Source organism: Otolemur garnettii, unplaced genomic scaffold (genome assembly GCF_000181295.1).
Source record: "Otolemur garnettii isolate 467f Iridium unplaced genomic scaffold, OtoGar3 scaffold00054, whole genome shotgun sequence".
Lineage (NCBI taxonomy): Eukaryota > Metazoa > Chordata > Mammalia > Primates > Galagidae > Otolemur > Otolemur garnettii.
Window position 1 is genome coordinate 2769572 of NW_003852449.1, and position 20195 is coordinate 2789766.

The following is a 20195-nucleotide window of genomic DNA, read 5'->3' on the forward strand; positions in this document are numbered from 1 at the left end:
GTTCATCAGTGATGTTTTCTCTCCCCTCAGAAAAACAATTAATTCTTTTGTACCCTGCCATGTTCCTCATGGCATTATCCCCATAAACTTGGACCAATGTGTCCCTGATTTCATTTCTACTCTTACCAAGTTTTTCTTTTAAATTTTTTGTTTTTAATTTATTTTTTTTATTAAATCATAGCAGTGTACATTAATACTATCATGGGGTACAGTGTACTGTTTCTGTATACAATTTGAAATACTTTCATCCAACTGGTTAACACAGCCTTCATGTCTTTTTCTTAGTTATATACTCTCACCAAGTTTAACATGAAATAAACGAATGTTTGTTCATTGGTCTAATTAGGTGCCACCATTTTCATGGCAGCTTATAAAAACTACACAACAATAATGAACACCCCTCCGCAAGGCAGTGCCACATGTCAGCACGAACACAGCTGTGAGACGTGTGGCCCCAAGGTCAGGAAACGACTGCACTGCTTGTAAAGCGCTGCCAACCTCTGTGCATGGTGGCAAGCTCATGACCTTAATTGTCAGACTTTCTAAATGGCAGTATTAGTCCATTTTTTGCTGAGGAGAATTCCAAAAATGGTATTGGTTAAATTGAAAGCTCTTTAGGGGAAGAGGCCACGGCATGATGTTTTATCATTCATCTTATTTGCTGGGAATGACAGGCAGTGAGGAACACCAGTGGGGAAAAGGCAGACCTGACCTGACAGCCCACAAAACAGGGTCTGGTAGAGTCTGACCGCAGGCCATTTAATATGGGTGTGACCATCTCTGAGCATGTATTTGCCTCCAAATGCTACAAACAAAGTATTACTCAGACGATTTATTAAATACTGTTTATGTACAGAGCATGATTTTGATCATTAAAGAGACAGATAGCTCCTACCTTCAAGGGATTTCCAGAGAATCAAGTATAATGATCTCACTGCTCTGTCTTACAGAGCTAAAGGCAGATGAAGGCAGGTGGCCCTCAGGACCTCTAGGCTTGATCTCATTTCACCAAAATGTAACAACCTTTCTCTGCTTATTTTTTGTTTCTTTCCATAATGAAAGAACTTGATTTTATGCAGATTGCAAATGAAATACATTTTTGGGCTCAGTTTTCTGGGTTTTGTTTTTTTTTTTTTTTTTTTGAGACTGTCACTGTTTCTCCTGAGTTGAGTACTGTGGTGGCATCATCACAGCTCACAGCAACCTCAGACTCCTGGGCTCAAAGGATCCTCTTGCCTCCGCCTCCTGAGAAGCTGGGACTACAGGTGTGTGCCCACCACACCTAGCTCGTTTTTCTATTTTTAGTAGAGATGGGGTGTTGCTTTGCTCAGGCTGGTCTCAAACTCTGGAGCTCAGGCACTCCTGCCTTGGCCTCCCAGAGTGCTGGGATTCCAGGGGTGAGCTGCCCCCGCACCCGGCCTGTACTCAGTTTTTTGCTGTTAGATAATGGTTACTCTTGACTTCCCCTCTACCTCCTGCTGAAAGCACTCTTGCCATAAATACGTACCCAGTGCTTATATAATCTCCCAAACAGCATCCAGGAACCTGGAAATGAGGGGGAGATGCTGAAAGGAGACTTCTTTTTTCTTTTCCTATTTTCAATATGTTCTTTATTTTTAGTATACTTGCTGGTTTATTGGAAAGTGCTTTGGCATCAGCTCTTTTTAGATTCTGCAGATTAGGAGAATTTCTCATAAAGTTTTAATTTGATCAAAGCTCCACAACAGTTAGCTTTGATAGCATATAAAATTTATATAGAGAGTTTGTACTTAACAGACGCTTTTTTAGTCTTTTACAGGGAAGAAGTAAAAAGACAACAGGTTAATGTCAGAGATTTACTTTTTAAAACATACATTTGAACAGTCCTACTTAATAAATTCATTTAAAAAATCATCTCCTTTATATGGTTACAACATAGAACTTGCATGTAAGAGAATTTAGTGTCTAATTAAAAACACATTGTGATCTCACTTCAAGGCTTATAAAACATTTGAGAATTTGTGTGAGAACTGGTCATTTGGTTTCATTGTATGAAAATCACTGCATATATTGGCTTGGCGCCCGTAGCTCAGTGGTTAGGGCGCTGGCCACATACACTGAGGCTGGGGGTTCAAACCCTGCCCAGGCCAGCTAAACAATGACAACTGCAACAAAAAACAGCTGGGCGTTGTGGTGGGCACCTGTAGTCCCAGCTACTTAGGAGGCTGAGGGAAGAGAATCTCTTTAGCCCAAGAGTTTGAGTTTGCTGTGAGCTATGACGCCCTGGCATTCTACCAAGGGCAACGTAGTGAGACTCTGTCTCAAAAAAGAAAAAAAAGAAGAAAAAAGAAAATCCCAGCATGCTTCATTGTTCTCTTGACTGGCTGTAACTTAAAATGATTGCCTCAAACTGTATGCCCAGACAAGGAAAATGTGTAAGTGACTTATGTTCTGGTCATTTTAAGGATCATAAATTTTTCTAATCTGAGATAATTTGGGGCTGTCTCAGGTTATTTGGCATGATTATTGTTTGTGGAAGTCACAGGGATTTTCTCCAATGTGGTAGATTTGGTCCCAGCATGTTAAGTTCACGTAAGCAGGAGATGGAGGCTGTTTCATGTGCTTTGTTTCCATGTTCCAGTGTTTGTGTGGCTTTTGTAGCAACCATGCCTGTTCTCTGTACCTTCTATAAAGATTTGCTCAGGAACTGTCACCTGCAAGTGTTTCAGTAAGTAGATTTCAAAAGCTGAATTTAGACATTGTCTCCAAAAGTAAGCATCATCTTTTAGAACAGAGGCCTCCAACCTTTTAACTGTGAGAGTCCCTTAAAGTCAGAAACTTTCAAGGCCTCTTCCCATCAGTATATTTTTAGTATCTATTGATTGTGAAAATATAATTTTGAAAAAGCCACTAGGTGGTCAGTAACACTTTTAAAGTAAAAGTTGTGTTTTATTGATCATAACATTTATATCCATTTAGAAATTTGTAATCCACACATGTGAGTTAATTTATTCTGTCTATATACAATCTTGTCAACGTTTGCATTTTCTAGACACTAATAAGGGCCCTTAAGTCGCACAGTGGTCAACAACTCAGCAGATGGGAAAATACTCTGTTGTTAAATGTGTGAGTTTTCTTCAAGTCACTGTTAAAATACTAAAGGAAATAAAAAAATAAATTCAGAATCTATCCAGAGTAGCATTATTGGATAGTTCTTTTTAATAGAAGGTTTAGAATTGTACGTCTTACTGAACAGGTACAGAAACACAAGATAGAGAATATTGTTAACAAATGACAATAATTAATGTTAATAATTTTGGCTTTGTATTAAATTAATAAAGATGAGATCTGGGATTCTGTTAAAAATCTTTTACATGTTACAGCTGCTTCAGAGTCTCAAGCTGAGTAAAGCATCTGGGGAGAGTCTGTCTTTAGAGCACACTGAGGTCTGCTTTCAATAGTGGGTTCCAGGCTTTGCTGAGTTATTTCTATTTTAGATCTGTGATCCTGTTCTCATGTGGTTGAGCCCAGTGTGTGGTTTATCACATTAAAAAAGAAAAATACTGCTTGTTCCCTAAATTATAGGCCACCTGGTATAATTGATATTCTATCTGAAATGTGTGTCAAATTTTCTGCCTTCACTACTGTAAGCTTGGGATTCGGCTGAGTCCAGGACAGAGGGAGTTACTTAGAGGATCAAGTGATGGTTTCCACTGGAGTAAAACAAGGATGTGGTCTCAGTTTCTCTTCTTTTCTCCATATTCCTCAAGGACAAATACACTTTAGGATAAGCTGAATGCATGTTATCCTGTTATAAATGATATAATACTCTAGTGTTATACACTAGATACATATGTATTAAAAGTATAAAAAAAGAACAATTAGTAGCAAATTCAGCATAATAATTGAGGGTAGGATTTAGGACTTTGGAGGGATAGGTAGGAGGGTGGCAATTATACTTGTTTGTTTGTTTCTTTTCTTTTCTTTTCTTTTCTTTTTTTTTTGAGATAGTGAGACAGAACCTTAAGCTGTCACCCTAGGTAGAGTACTGTGGCATCACAGCTCACAGCAACCTAACTCTTGGGCTTAAGTGATTCTCTTACCTCAGCCTCCCAAGTAGCTGGGACTACAGGTGCCTGCCACAATGCCTAGCTATTTTTTGGTTGTAGTTGTCATTGTTGTTTGGCAGGCCCAGGCTGGATTCACACCCGCCAGTTCTGGTGTATGTGGCTGGCGCCTTCACTGCTTGAGCTGAGCCTGTACTTATTTCTTGCTAAAACCTGGTGGTGGTGGGTACATGGATGTTCAGTGTATCTTGTACAAGTTTGTACATTAATAATAATAAAAGGAGGATTGCTTGAGGCCAGGAATTTGAGGCTAGCCTGGGCAGCATAGCAAGACCCTGTCTTTAAAGTTGGGTGTGGTGATGTATACTTCTATCCTAGCTACTGAGGAGGCTGGGAGGTGGGAGGATGGCGGGGGCTAGGAGTTTGTGGTTGCAGTGTGTTACATTGTGCCACTGCAGTCCAGCCTGGGTGACAGAGGGAGACCCTGGCTCCAAAAAAAAAAAAAAATCTGATTGTCTTACCTAATTAATACCAGAAAGCAAGGCTGAAATTCAGCTATTCTGAAACAAACGGGTTTTTTTTTTCCTTTTTCCTCCCTCCCTCCCTTCCTTCTATAAAATGATAACCTCCAAACTTTCCACACAGGTCACCATATTGACATTTAATAATCACAGCAGGAAACCTCAACTAAGTTACCCTTGTATATTTTTTGCAGATAGTTTAGCTTTGGAGTTAGTAGTCAAGCAACTTTGGAGTAAGTTTGCTGTTTACTAAGTGTGGGAATTTAGGCAAATTCCCTCACCTCTCTGAATCTTGTTTTTTTAATTGATTAGGTGTTGATTATAATAGTGTCTATTTTGGGATCTGTGGTGAAGTTTAAGTGGGATTATATATGTGCAGATTCTGGGGTGCAGCAGGTGTTCAGGCAGTGTTAGTTCTTTTCTCCTTCCTGGTCCCTGGACACCTTGCGTCCTGTTAGGCACGTAAAAGGCATTCAGAAAATACCTGATTAGTGGATTATGTATTGTGTATTTTGTTAAACTGTTTTTAGGAGGACTTTCGACTGCATTTTAGAAATATTTCAAGAATCATGGACTGTGTTGGTTGTTTTAAGTGTCGACTGTGGGGAAAGCTTCAGGTAAGCAAATCTAGCCAACCCTATTTCTCATTTATCCTTTGCACCAAGAATTTTCTTCTTCATCTTATTTTTTGAATTTCTGTTACAGACTCAGGGTTTGGGTACTGCTCTGAAGATCTTGTTTTCAGAGAAACTGATAGCAAATATGCCAGAAAGTGGACCCAGTTACGAATTCCATCTAACCAGACAAGAAATAGTATCATTATTTAATGCATTTGGAAGGTTAGTTTGAATGTACTGAAATTGTTTCTGCTAGCTGAGTAAGTAATGCATTACCTATAATTTCAGGTAAAAGTGGGTAAGGAGTATCCTGTTTAGTGAAATTGTTTCATTACAGAATTCCATGATTTCATACACATTTTATGTATGTGGACACAAAATCATTACATGATCTATTCTGTATTTTTATCTATTGACTTTTATAATCATAATTTACTGATTTCAAAATTCATATATTGAATTCATATATATTTTTTAATTGTTTAAAAGCTATTTATTGTGCTTGTCCTGAATAAATTTTACATTTTTTAATATGGGTGTATATGTAAATTTCTGCGAATTTACCATTATATAAAAAGGTTAATAATTCTTTTAAAAATAATTATTTTCTGTCAGAATAACTGGAGTAAAAGAACGAGATAAATAAAATATTTAAGTAAAGGTGCATTTCCTTCTGGCCTATTATGCAGAGAATGCCAAGATTTATAAATTTTAAAGATTCACTTTGAAAACTTTTTGATTTAATATTTTGAGCTTAAAGAAATTGACCTTAAAAATTATTTTTCTAGCATCTAGGAGCTTGACAGTTATATTTCATTGAGTATTCTACTTTTTCATGGTAGAGAACAAAGCTAAAGTACACTTAAAATAAGGAACAGATCTGACTTTTTATAAAAAATTAGTGAAAAAAGGCCAGGGCACAGTGGCTAACGCCTATAACGCTCACGCTCCAGGTGGCCAAGGTGAGGAGGTTTGCTTGAGCTTCGGAGCTTGAGACCAAAATGAGCAAGAGCGAGCCCCTATCTCTACTCAAAATAGAAAAACTAGCCGGGCGTTGGGGTGTGCATCTGAAGTCCCAGCTACTCAGGAGGCTGAGGCAAGAGGATCACTTGAGCCCAAGAGTTTGAGGTTGCTGTGAGCTACGATACCATGGCACTCTACCAAGGGCAACAAAGTGAGACTCTGTCTCAAAAAAATAGATAAATAAAATTAGTGAAAACAATTCTGCTACACATGTACTATTTTCACCCTTTTTTTTTTTTTTTAGCTGGAGCCAGGTTTGAACCCACCACCTCCGGTATATGGGGCAGGCGCCCTACTCCTTGAGCCACAGGCACTGCCCCACCCTTTTTTATTCTTTTTTGAGACAGAGTCTCACTGCTGCCCAGGCTAGAGTGCTATGGTGTCATAACTCACAGCAACCTCAAACTCCTGGGCTCAACAGTTCCTCTTGTCTCAGCCTTAGAGTAGCTGGGACCACAGACACCTACCAGTGCTGGGCTACTTTTTCTATTTTTAGTAGAAACCAGGTCTCACTCTTGCTCAGGCCAGTCTCCAACTCCTAAGCTCTGAGCTTAAGTAATCCACCTGCCTCCGCCTCCCAGAATGCTGGGATTACAGGCAGGTGTGAGCCACCGTGCACGGCCTTCTTTATAGGTTTGATTCTTTGTATGTGCATTTTCTAATTAGGCCATAGCATTTTTCTATAAACTTACTCATATTTTTAAAACTTTTAACATTTCTATGTTTGTATACTTATTTTAATAGTAAGCACATGAATATACTTAGAAATACTTAAAATACCTAAATATTTTATTACTTAAGTTTTTATACCAATACTTTATTACTAAGCAAATGAATATTTTAATACTTACATGTTTTATACCAAATACTTTAATACTAAGTAAATGAATATGCTTGTGACTACTTAAAATGCATAAGTATTTTAATACTTACATATTTTATATTTAATACTTTGAAGATAACTATAGATAATATTTTAGTTTTACCATGTCAAATTAAGACCTAAAGTCTATCAAAATAGATTAAATGGTTTATATACTTTTAAATTTGTTGAATTAAATTACTTTGAAAATTTTCTATGTCTTAAAAATGTAGTGTTGGTAACTTTTACAGAGAAAATTTATCTCAAATGGTTTCTGAGTGGAATATTTTTTGGTTACAGAATATCTACAAGTGTGAAAGAATTAGAAAACTTCAGGAACTTGTTACAGAATATTCATTAAAGAAAACGACTTGAAATGTGCCTGTTTCTGGACAGTGGAGGCCAAAGAGTGGAATTTGATTCAAAGGCATCATAGCAATGACAGTCTTAAGCCAAACATTTTATATGAAGTTGCTTTTGTAAAGGGAGAATTATATTGTTTTAAGTAAACAATTTTTAAATCGTGCTAAGTCTATGTATAATAATTGTGAATAAAAGTAATACTTTAATGTACAAATTTTAAAGTTCAGTGTTGAATAAAAGCAGGATTATCAATTTCGTATATGATAAAATTAAGTGAATGATGTTTTAAGTCTCAGACTAGAGTTTTGTGTAAGATGTAATGTAAATAAAACTGTGGCAAATGTGATAAGCATTTAATAGGAAATTGCTAAGGAGGCTCGTGAATGATCCATAATTAACAACCCAGAATCTTTCAATACACTGAGGGTTGGTACATTTAGCAAATAAAAACAAAGAATGCCCAGTTAGATTTGAATTTCAAGTAAACAACTAGTTTCTTAATAGAAGCATGCAATATTTGGGACATACTGAAAAATTATTCATTATTTGTTTGAAATTCAAATTAAACTGGGAGTCTTGTGTTTTATCTGCAACATGAGAACACTGGCATGAAGCAAGTCACTTCTAGAATTAAATTGCTATTGTGACTGGGTTGTTTGCATGTAATAAGGTACAATCACAACTCAAAGGCATATAGGATTTCTAAACATTGTGAAAAGTTGAATCGATTATATATTTATTCTCATCATACTTTCCCTAATACTGAATAAAAGTAGGAGGAAACCTTTTACTTTTATATAATTTCAAATTCACAGAAGAATTTCAGAAGTATTAGTAGTATAAAGAGCTCTTTTACCTGTTTGTGTTTCTCTGTCATGCTCTCTGTGTATAGACACACCCACCGTTTTTATCTCAGTTATCTGAAAGTCAGGTATGTCCTTTTGACTCACAATACTTCAGTGTGTAATACTAATTTCTAAAAATTATTTTCTCAGGAAAAAACTCCTCAAATCTGGTATTATCATATTATAAGCCTTAGAATAAGGAATCATTTCAAGTTCCAATCTCAAGTTCTTCTCACTTTGTTGCCCTTTTTATGCTTGATATGATATCATAGGGCATGCAATTTATTTAAAAAAATTTTAATTGAGAAACATTCTTTAGAGACAAGGATCTTGTCATGTTGCCCAGGCTGGACTCCTCAGCCTTCTGATTAGCTGGGACAACAGGTGTGTGCCACCATGCCCAGCTTAATTTTTTTTTTTGTACATGAAGTTCATTTCCTTTGCCTCCCTAAAACTGAACCATAATTTTACGAGGTTTTCATTAGTGAAAGCTCTTCAGTGATAAAAATATTTGAAGGATCAGGAATTTATGTCATATGGTAACCGTAGGGAAACAGAAATTGTATACCTCAAAATCCTGTGCCCTTTTTATATATGTCTTAGCAGCTACATACATATGATGTGTTGAGATGTCACGTTATTAGTAAAGCAGGGTTTATTTATATAATCATTTAGAAATGTCTCTTTATATTGCTGTATACTTTTTCTTGTTTGTCCCTAAGGCCTGGTACAGTGCCAGGCACACAGTATCAAATATGTGTTCAATGAATGTATGAATATGTATTCAGTGTATTTTTAAATGAATAATCACAGAACTAAGTTTAATAATGTGTCCTGTTTTCCTTTTCCTCTTCATTTTCTCTGAACAGGGCAGGAAAAGAAAGCCATTAACCCCCTAGATTAAGCCAGTCCTTTGGGAGCCTGTGAGGTGATCGCTACGTGTTATTAGGGCATTTGTAGCCTTCTGAGAATGTGGGTGATGGGCTCACGTGGTAATGCTGTGTGTAGCCTGAGTCATGCTGCCTCCCGCTGCCCCCCCCTTTTTTTTACATCCAGTCTCTTTGAAATGTCCCTACTTTCACTTTGTTACTTTCCACTTGTTCCTTAACTAAAACCTGGCATTAGGCCTTGTGGTTCTGAACAATCCTTTCCTGTAAAGTCTAAAATCTTAATTCTAAATCCACAGTTCAGTTCATAAGCCATTTCTTACTTGACCTTGTCTGCGTTTGGCACACCTGATAACCCTTTCTAAAGATCTTTGAGTTTGGCCCTTATCTCTGCTCACTTGTGAACCCCTCCTCCAGCCTCTTCACTCACCCCTCAGTCAGGACTTCATTCTCACTCTTTAAATCACCGCTTCTTGCTCTTGGGTGATTCCAATCCAACAATTCCTAAATCTTCTCTTTAGCCCAAACTTCTAAATCCACCTGCCTATTGCACTTCACTCAGTTGTCCCACCTGTGTATCTCCCCCAAACTGACTCTGATGCCTGTGTTCCTTTCTTTAATTTCAGAACCATCATCTTCTAAGCATTCTGGGCTCACGCCTCTCCTCTACCTTCCTGCCATCAATTAGCATCCAAATAGCACTGATTTTATCTCTACCTCCCTGATGCATCACTCTTTCCATTTTCACTGCTATTACCTGAAATACCACTAACTTGTCTCCTTAGACCCAACCCATCTCTTGGTCTCCAATGTTATCAGAGTAGGCTTTTTGGAAGTACTCTGACAGCGTTGCTCCCTACTTAACATTCTGCAGTGATTTCGTGAACCTTCAGGAGAAAGCCAAATTCCTTTGCTTGGTGTACAAAGTCCTCTGGGTTTTTTCCCCCACCCAGTGTCTAATAAAAACTGACTTAAAGTTCTCCATATGGCCAGACGACCACACCATGGTGATGTTAACTCTGCCGAGTGCCCTAGCCATCCTTCCCCACCTGGAAAATTCCTACACATCCTTTCAGGCCCAACTTAAGCCTCTCTGTGATCTCTCCCTTGCTCCTTTCAAGGCGAGTTGTCTAATGCCCTCTTTTGTGTCGCCACTGTAATTACAACCTACCTCTATTGTGTGTTGCTTATTGTACTGTATTATTTTTTAAAGTCTCCTTTACTAGAATGTGAGCTCCTTAAGGGCAGGAAAAGGAATGTTCTTTATTTTTGCATTTCCATACCATAGTTTTTGGCATATGAACACTTAATAAACGTTTGTTGAATAAATTGCTTTTAACGTCACAGCTTTATTAGAATTTCTACCTCGATTCCAAATACTTTCACTTCCTTCACTTTATAGCAAGGGTCGATGACTCCCAAGGTCTTGTAGACTTTAGGGGGCCAATGAAGCTGAAATTGGCGTGGGTTTTGGTGAGTCATGAAAGGGGTCTATTGTGGGGAAAAAGGGAACTTCTTTCAAGGGAAAAGGCAGCATCCTTGAGGAATTTCTCAAATGATCAAAGAATAGCTGCTCAGGATTATGCCTAAAGAAACTGAAAGGGAAGGAAGGGGCTTTATAAATTATTTCATACAATGATTTTTCTTAGCTTAATGTTTACTATCTATTATAATAACATTGGTATTCCCCAGTAAAGTGTAGCACTCCATATCCAACTGACGTATTATGGCATCCAGGTGCAAGTAATTACGAGATCTCTAAAGCAAACTATCATTTGTAACTCTTGATTTTTTCTTTTTTGTGGTTGGATTTGGGTTCTTATCCTTCTGTAACAGAAACTCAGTATAGTCCACTAAGATTAAGAAAACCAGACCTCCAAATAAAAGCACAAACACTTTTATTTTGAACAGTAGTGTTTTGTTACAATTTAGTGAAACAACAAATAAATACATTCATTGGCCACAGCTATATCTTTACAACCAGTTTGAAACTGATTATATAGCTGAGAAACACTGTTAAACAATAAAAAAGGCAGCTATGCATAAAAAAGCCACTTTAGCTATAAATTACATCTTCCATAAAACTACAACTAGCTACAATGAGTGGTAAGAGTTTCAAAATTAATGGCCACCCAAATGAAATGATAAAAACAAACACTGCTAATCACTGTAGAATTATACACTAATGAAATTCGCTTTTCTAATCAATGAACTAAAAAGGAAGGTTTGAAATTGTCATCATGTGCTTCAGTGCAGAATGAACGGGGAATCAGTAGCCCTTTGATTTTCTAAACAACTCCTTCTTTCGAGACCAAATGTAAAGTGCTCCTAGTGCTTTGGAATTTTTAAGCAAAAATTGGGCCAGAGAGTATCGTTCTTTGTCTTTGGTGATGTATTATGTGAGATGTGTATAAGGAGACAAATGCAAGAATTCAGGTACCCTAGTCAGTGATAACAAACTTGCCAATTTTGAACTTGGAACAATCAACTAATGCAGCTGAAGAAAAGTGAGTTACCTTATCTGAAATTTTTTGAAAAAGCAATCTTTGTTCGTCTGGTCAAATAGGAACATTACCTAGGGAAGTATTACTAGAAAAACTATTACCTTGAACCCCAAAGATTAACAAAGATAAGAGAGATCTTTTGAGATAGCTCTAGATGTTACATACTTACCATTATTGACAAAATAAATAGTTGGAGTTCTGAAAAGAAATCTAACTGAAGTTGTGATAAAAATATACTGTTACATTGTTAATACCAAGGTTAACTTCTGTACTATACATTCTGAAATAATTCTGTTACAATGAGAGAACTTATAATATGCTTTGATTAGTTTAGTCATTTTGTATCATAAAAAGAAATTTATGTGGCTGTGTACCAGCCTCCATTAACAAGCTCGTTATTTTCTTTAGGATTTCACCTGTTACACTTTTGTGAAGTTACTGTACTCAGTTATTAAAAAGTTGAAATATATTTTGAGAGGAGAAATAAAACAATTTTCTAATCAAAGTAGAAGACAGAAAAGGACAGTTGTATTAGCTCCAGTTCTGAAGAAATAGCTCGCAGACAATTGTGTGTCGTCATCTTTACCCATGTTACGACAGCTTCCCGACGCTGTCTGTTCACTTGGCATCTCGAGGTATTTCAGCATCTACTTCTTTCCATATAGACACTGGTACAAAGTGCATTTTAAACTTCTGTATTATTTTAGCCTAAATATATATTTTTTAGATTTGGGATAGGACATTCAAGACAGTTTGTATGTAATTCTGTAAGTATTCCAATATCGTTAACCTGTGGTTTTATACTTACCTAGTTTGTACGTTTACTTATGTTTGCTCATTTAATCTAATTTGAATTCAATTTAACTTGGCTTTGCCCATATACAAGGTATACAAATAAGAAAACTCACAGAAGAATTATTGTCTTACAAAGTATTGCACTTGAGTTCACTGCAATAACATCATGATTTAATTTACCTGAGGTAAATCCTGATTCCTTAGGTAAGACCATCTGTACCGTGCTTCAGATAAACTGAATGCTTTTGAAAACGTATTCATGTTTCAACTTAGAATTGTATATTTTATGAATATTTCTTAAATGCATCTGTCAACTTGTCTAGTCCCAAGAAGTTTCTACCAAAATCTCCCTATACAAAAATCACTATTGCTTTCTTGAAGAATCATGCTCAAACTACTATATATATCTTCATTATATAAAATAATCACTTCACCAATTCTACTCAAAGTAGCCACACAATTTTCACTGATAGTTTCCTCTTGAAATTACTGTGGCTTTCCAAAGAACACTGCTGGTCATAAAGGATTGCTACTATTGTTTAAAATGATTCTTTGAATAATTTCAGTTGGTATTTTAAAATCATGCTTAAAAGAACTATCTTCAATGATTACATATTTATTGTAGATTTTTGAAAAGGATGATACATTTCTATCCCTTAACTCTGTGCACTGTTCACACCAAAACTTTTTATTGGGTAAGAATTCCATGTAGAGTATACCGCTGAATATACACGCCTTGATTTTCACAGGGAAACTGCCTTCCAATTCTGTGTTCAATACAGGATTTCAGGGTGAACACTGGCTTATGACTTTGGGGAATGTGGTGTACCTTTTCAGAACAAGATAAAAGTGCAAATATGCATTTGACGTTCCAAAGTCAGGATGTTTGGAGGCCATCACGTACCTAAAGAGCTAGTCTCTCTTCTACTCCAAACTTTCCAATTTACTTCATTTTACTACGAAGAGGTCACGAGTAAACAGCTGGGTTATCATCAAACACAGCCACATTTCCAGATGTTGTTTTCAGGCGCAACAGATAATGGAATGTTAATGTAGATGAAATTTAAACACATTGAATATACACATTCTTAAAAACAATTCAGCAATCTCAAGAATCATGACCTGGTGACGCTGTCAGTTTTGTGGCGTTGCATATAAGCTATGGTGATTGTTCATGTCTAAATTACTACAGGTAAAGAGCAAGGGCGCAGTGTCCGTCAGAGGTCCGTTCAGATGGGGAGTGACTGCGTAACTGTTCCTGCCACACCCAGTCATGGTGCCGTACCAGCCCAAACTCTGTGAATTTGATAGACTGCAAGAAAAAAAGGCAGAGAAGCCATGGGGCTGTGATGGGAATACGTGAAGTGACACTGGAATTTTTAACATTTTCAATGAATTTTATAATACAGTTTGTATCAAATATATTGAAATATGTTCTCTGCCAAATAACATAATGCCTTTCTATAAAATTTAATGACTTTTATCTACTATCTTTGATTCACGTCACATTATAAAAGAATGGATAAATGCCACTCAGAACTGGTAGATCTTGATGCTCAGCTAACAGTAAAAACACAGTCCTTACGCTCTGGGCTCTGTTCCGAGATGTGTGTATGGATACGTATGCACACACATATATACTCATCTTATTCTCATGCCAAGCCTTTGAGATAGCTTCTATTATTCCTATTCTATAGATAAAAACAGGCTCAAAAAACTGAGTTTCAGTTAATTCAGGTGAAGTTAGGACTATAGAAAATGTTATATCAAGTGAAAGCAATACAAGGATGGGCATTAAGGTTTTGTCTTTGCCCTGAATAGCAGCTAATAGTATACCGTCAAGGACTTGTAATGGTTTTGGAACAAGGAGGGCGCAGGAAGATTTCCTATAGCATGTAAACTTCCCGAGAGTTTCATCCAGGGTTTCTCTGGATCTTGACTAGCACTAGAGATAAGGACACAGATGCGTAATGACTGTCGCAGTGATTTCCTTCCCTGCCCCTTTCCCACCCAGTCAGGAGGAGAGCCCAGAGGCAATGGTTTGGGTCAGATGGTGGTTCTTCACAGTGTGGGCCCCACCGCAAGGTTAAGATCTACGACCTTAAGCTTCAATGTTACACATCTTATTTATTGACCTTTACCACCAAATCACATTTTGTCATATTTGGGTTAAAGCTTAGATTTGTTCTTTTTTTTTTAAATTATTAAATCATACCTATGTACCTTAATGCAATCATGGGGTACAATGTGCTGGTTTTATATACAATTTGAAAAGTTTTCATCAAACTGGTTAACATAGCTTTCATGGCATTTTCTTAGTTATTGTATTAGGACATTAATATTCTACACCTAGTAGATTTCACATGTACCCTTGTAAGATGCACCATAGGTGTGGTCCCACCAATGACCCTCCCTCCACCGATCCTCCCCCCTCCCCTCCCCTTCTTATCCCTTTCCCCCTTCTTCTTGGGCTATAATTGGGTTTACAGCTTTAAATTGGTTTCATAGAGATTTGTTCTTTTTAATCTATTTCAGTGCTAATTCAGGCTAAGTGACTTTGGTTACATCTACCTTCCTTCCCTTGAACTTCCCAGTCTTGGCAAGTCATCATCGCTATCGTATCGTCTTGGATTGTCGAAAAAGTAAGCTCTGGAACTATAACTGTGACTATTTATCATGCCAGCAGGTGCCTGTGAACAAAGGATTAGCACATGAAGGTTTACTTTTTCACTAAGAAAGAGATTAGAATCTGTAACAGAGTCTTAAACTTTGCCAAAAATAAAAAAAAATACAAATATAATTTTTGAGAATAAGAAAAACAAACACTGAGAAATATTATCATACCAAATTCTGGTTTAATCTCTGTGCCCGGAAAAACAGTACCACCGACCATGCTGGCACATGTTCCCACAGAAAAAGGACCATTCCAAATACTATATACTCCTCTCCACTTACATCTTCTGCATGAGCCTGTAAAGAGAGTGTAGCAGAGAATTTTTACATCTGTTTAATGTAAAGCAATTCCCTTCCACAATTAACTTGTTTCAGGTTAGGTAAGTTAAAATTTATCAACTATAAGCACATAAACTCTAAAACTTTATATTTTGTGGTTTCTTAAAGGGACTTAAAATGCCAATACATCAATCTATGAGAATAGTTTTAATGTAAGAGTAATATGGAGTGATCTCATATTTTCGTCTTTGTAGTCTGAAGAGGGTTGCTTTTTTGAGTAGGGGCGGTGGTGAATAGGGTCTCACTGTGTTGCCTGGGCATCATCACAGCTCCCAGCAACTTCAAACACTCACACTCAAGTGACCTTCTCCCCTCAGCTTACTGAGTAGCTGGGAATACAGGCACCCACCACTGCACTAAGCTAATTTTTGTATTTTTTGGAGACTAGGGAGGTCTTGCTATTTTGTTCAGGCTGGTCTCGAACTCCTGGCCTCAAGTGATCCTCCTGCCTCAACCTCCCAAAGTGCTAGGATGAACCACAGTGCCCAGCCTAAAGAGAGTTATTTTTAAAGAGAGGACTATTCCAGCTGCTCTACAGGCAAAATAATGGCACTTAGCCTGAGTTATACCTGTAGAGATGTACATGTTAAATCACTGAGCTCCACTGCCACTTAAAATACGCTTTTTGGCCTAATCTACATTTGAGTTTGTTTCCATCCCACCAGATGTCGGGGAAGGGAGAATAAGGAGCAAAAAGAATCTGCCATATGGAGCCACATGTGAAAACTGCTTCTTCCTCAAAGGTAAGTGCAAACTGATATTCCAGGATGCCTTCAATTTGGTACAAAGTTAAATTACCCTCAAGATATAACATACAGTATGTTAACCCAGAGAAAGGGGATGGAGAAGGCTGAGAAGTTCCACACACACAGCTAGAACGCTAGAAATTAACATCGCAAACACCTGGGTGCACAGGAACGAAGAATGTGCTGCCACTGCAAGATTGAGAATGCCAGATTTTTATGAAAGCCATTATTTAAACATCTAAGACTAAATGATATTAAGGTTACATGCAGTTCTTGGGTAGTAGTCAATTTCACCCAAACAAATTAAGGACCCATATTCACTGGTGAATGACAGGCAATTATCTACAGATATTTAAACATCTACATTAAAAAATTAGTAAAGTAGGTTTATAATACTATTATTACTTATAAAAAGAAAATAAAATACTTCCTTAGAAATTCTCTCTGAAGAATGATTTCAACTGTCACATGTAAACAAGGATTTTTAAATATAGAGCTTTAAGTGTGATTACTGACAGTAGACAGAGATTCCATAAAAGCATTTGTAAGTCAAACACTAAAACGTTTGAGATGGTTGAGGGTAACTGAATAGTTTAAGATAAGTTGAGGTAACTTAATCACGTGTATCGCATTGTAAGACTGGCACATTGTAAGATTGGTAGGTACTTACCTTATCTGAAAGATTATCCCAGCCATAATTAAATGGACTTTCTAAGGTATCCTGAGATATGGTGATCACCACCAAATTGTAACACGCTCTGGAAGAGTAGAGCAGAATGACTACAGAGCCTACGACGACAGTCTGGCACAGAGACATCCCCTAGAAGAAATGAAACTGGTCATCTCGGTATTCTGCATGTTGACACAAGCTACTCACCCACAGACGGTATGGATGTCTCTTGTGATGCACTCCTGGAAGGCACGAGGTAGCACCTGTTGAAACAAACTCTTGATTATCTTGCTTGACAATCCTGCTCTAGAACGCCTTGTGTTTAATATTCATAAGTTAATAACTGTAAATTCTTTGCCAACTTGCTAAATAGCAGCTGGAGGAAGATTTTGTACTGCCAAGGTTACTTTACCCTGTCAAGCAATATATAAATAAACAATCTGGCAAAAGAGATGAACTTTAATTGATGTTAATCAGAGTTTAGTCACAATGAGAAAAGAATGGAAAACAGAAGCCTTAGTCCATTTGATAAACCTAATTTCTGATTCAAAATTCAGATAGAAATACAGCTCCTCTGCTATCTGCTCTCATCCTATTAGATTTGATTAGTCGTTCTCAACCTTTCTAATGCCACGGCTCTTTAATATGGTTCCTGTGGGTCGCAAGCCACAGGTTGAGAACCGCTGGATTAGAGTGCATGTCAGTTCCCTGTTCATGTCATTATGTGGAGGACAAATGATCTAGACGCCCAAATGTACTTATGTAATATTTTGAGACTGGCGTTCACCATTTCCCCCAATATCGAAAGCCCTTACAACTTAGTGGTTCTCAACAGGAATTTTTTTTTTTTTTTTGAGACAAGAGTCTATGTCGCCCTTGGTGGAATGCCGTGGTGTCTGTCATAGGTCACAGCAACTTCAAACTCTTGGACTTAAGGGATTCTCTTGCCTCAGTCTCCCAAGTAGCTGGGAATACAGGCGCCCGCCACAACACCCAGCTATTTGGCTATTTTTGTTGTTCTTGCAGTTGTCATTGTTGTTTAGCTGGCCCGGGCCTGGTTCAAACCTGCCAGCCGCACTGTATGTGGCTGGCACTGTAACCACTGTGCTATGGGTGCTGAGACTCAACAGGAATTCTTAACCTGGGGTCTGTATTTCAGTTGTTTCCTTTGTAATCTCACATATTTTACCTTATGCACTGGAAAACATTATTTTAAAAGGTGCCACAATTGTTAAAGCAATCCATTGCAAAAAAACAACCAATATGGTGTTTTGGAAGTTTGTGTGTGTGTTTTTTTTTTTACAGTATCAAAACTTTTTTTCTTTTTGCAGTTTTGGCTGAGGCCAGGCTTGAACCAACCACCCCTGGTATATGGGGCCAGTGCCCTACTCCTTGAGCCACAGGCGCCACCCCAGTATTAAAAAATTTTCTTATTTGAAGAGTAAGTGGGGAGAAGAGAAATATATTTTAGCAGTTAGATTTTATTTGGCAAACTATAGACAACTTAACTAGTCAGTTGCATTGCAATCAGTTTTCCCTGAAGCAGGCATTGTTCCAGCTGCAGACCATCCTCATTGCCACCATAGTGTGTGGGAACGTGAAAATGGCCATGCAGAGCAATCCTAATAATGGGGAAAACGGTGATTGTTTCATGACCTTTAAAAATCTGTCAAAATATTTAAAATGATCAGTTATAAATGTAGAAGAAAATGCAAAAAAGATTAAAATGTTTATTTAGTACATTGTAATTAAAAAAGTTAGAAACAACAGGGCGAGGTGGCTCATGCCTGTAACCCTAGCTTGCTGGGAAGCTGAGGCAGGAAGTTGCTTGAGCTCAGGAGTTTGAGCACAGCCTGAGAAAGAGCAAGACCCTATCTCTACTAAAAACGGAAAAAACAGCCAGATGTGATGGCAGGCACCTGTAGTTTCAGCTTTACAGGAGGCTGAGGCAAGAGATTGCTTGAGCCCAAGAGACTGAGGTTGCTGTGAGTTATGATGCCATGGCACTCTACCCAGGATGACAGAGTAAGATCTAAAAAAAAAAAAAAAAAAAAAAGAAAGTTAGGAACACTGAGCGTTAAAGTTAGTTCTAGGCTCCGCATCTGTAGTACAGTGGTTACAATGCCAGCCACATACACTGAGGCTGGTGGGTTCAAACCCAGCCTGGGCCAGCTAAATAACAATGACAACTGCAACCAAAAATTAGCCAGGCATTATGGCGGGCGCCTGTACTCCCAGCTACTTGGGAGACAGGCAAGGGAACTGCTTAAGCCCAAGAGTTGGAGGTTGCTATGAGCTGGGATGCCATAGCACTCTACGGAGGGTGACAAAGTGAGACTCTGTCTCAAAATAAATAAATAAATAAAGTTAGTTCTAATTCATTGTAAAAACTAATTAAAAGTAGTTGGAATAGTGCTTGATTTTGTCTGTCAAATGATGTATGATACTAAGTAAACATTTTTTCTATACCATGCCAAACTGTCATATTCCTTTTAAGTCTGGATAAGCTTCTACCATTTTATTGCTTGTGCTTTTGAATATTGTAAAATACTTCTGTATCCATGTGAAATCTCCTTCGGTATTCATTTTTTTTTCATCAGAAGCACTTTCCTCTTTTATGTCGGTACGTCTGCCTTTGCTACGTTCCTCTGGACGCACAGCCAGAGTCTCCAGGACAGCAGCAGTTCCAACATTCCCACCATCGGGGATTTCTCCTACAGCTCCACTAATGTTCTATCCAAATCTCACTTCCAGCACTGTTTTTCAATTCTTTGCTGCATTTTCATTTTTGTTGGCCAGTTCTTTCAACCGTCCATTTTTGTTCAGTTCTTCTTTCTCTTTCAACAGAGAAAAGACATTTAAAGACCCCATGGTTCAATACTACAAATTATCCAGCACGTCTGTTATGAATTATCTCTCCTCCTCCCCTGCGATTTGCTCATACAACCACTTGTCAAATGTGTGACAAGGAGACAGTCCAACTACGTGCATCACCGTCGGGAGTCAAGTAACAGATGCACAGGGACCAACCACGGGGCAAATTTGAAGGAAGTAACAGGACTGGTCCCTGATGGTGAGGCCCGTCTGTAACTCAGTGGCCATCTGTGGGTGATGAGCCAGCAGAGAAGTCTGTACTTCATGCCGTTCCTCACAGTTATCCTACTGGGCAACAGGAAGGCAAACTATGCTGTGAGTTTAATTAAGTCACTGTCCCTGAAATTTTTGCCTATGGAAACCAAGTAACAGGACTGTCTTTGTGCCCTAATTGTTTATGTTGGCCCAGATAGTCTTTTTTTTTTTTTTT

General features: G+C 37.8%; 2 protein-coding genes across 3 annotated transcripts in view; one reads left to right on the forward strand and one right to left on the reverse strand.

Annotated features, from left to right (window-relative positions):
* ERO1A (endoplasmic reticulum oxidoreductase 1 alpha) overlaps positions 1–9102 on the forward strand; it is a 48473-nt gene extending 39371 nt beyond the window's left edge. Inside the window, exons 14-16 of the mRNA XM_003792139.3 lie at positions 5098–5184; positions 5273–5406; positions 7370–9102. Of these exons, the coding sequence (XP_003792187.1) occupies positions 5098–5184; positions 5273–5406; positions 7370–7430 (282 nt within the window). The 3' untranslated portion in view covers positions 7431–9102. The remainder of the gene's footprint in view (positions 1–5097; positions 5185–5272; positions 5407–7369) is intronic.
* Positions 9103–11045: 1943 nt separating this feature from the next.
* Positions 11046–20195, reverse strand: part of GPR137C (G protein-coupled receptor 137C) — a 63800-nt gene continuing 54650 nt past the window's right edge. The window contains exons 4-7 of one of the 2 annotated variants that reach the window (XM_003792141.2): positions 16892–17041; positions 15308–15433; positions 15035–15153; positions 11046–13775 (exon numbers count right to left, since the gene is read on the reverse strand). In XM_003792141.2, coding sequence (XP_003792189.1) covers positions 13598–13775; positions 15035–15153; positions 15308–15433; positions 16892–17041 — 573 coding nt within the window. In that variant the 3' untranslated portion in view covers positions 11046–13597. The remainder of the gene's footprint in view (positions 13776–15034; positions 15154–15307; positions 15434–16891; positions 17042–20195) is intronic. The other variant, XM_023514476.1, reaches the window with a different exon arrangement.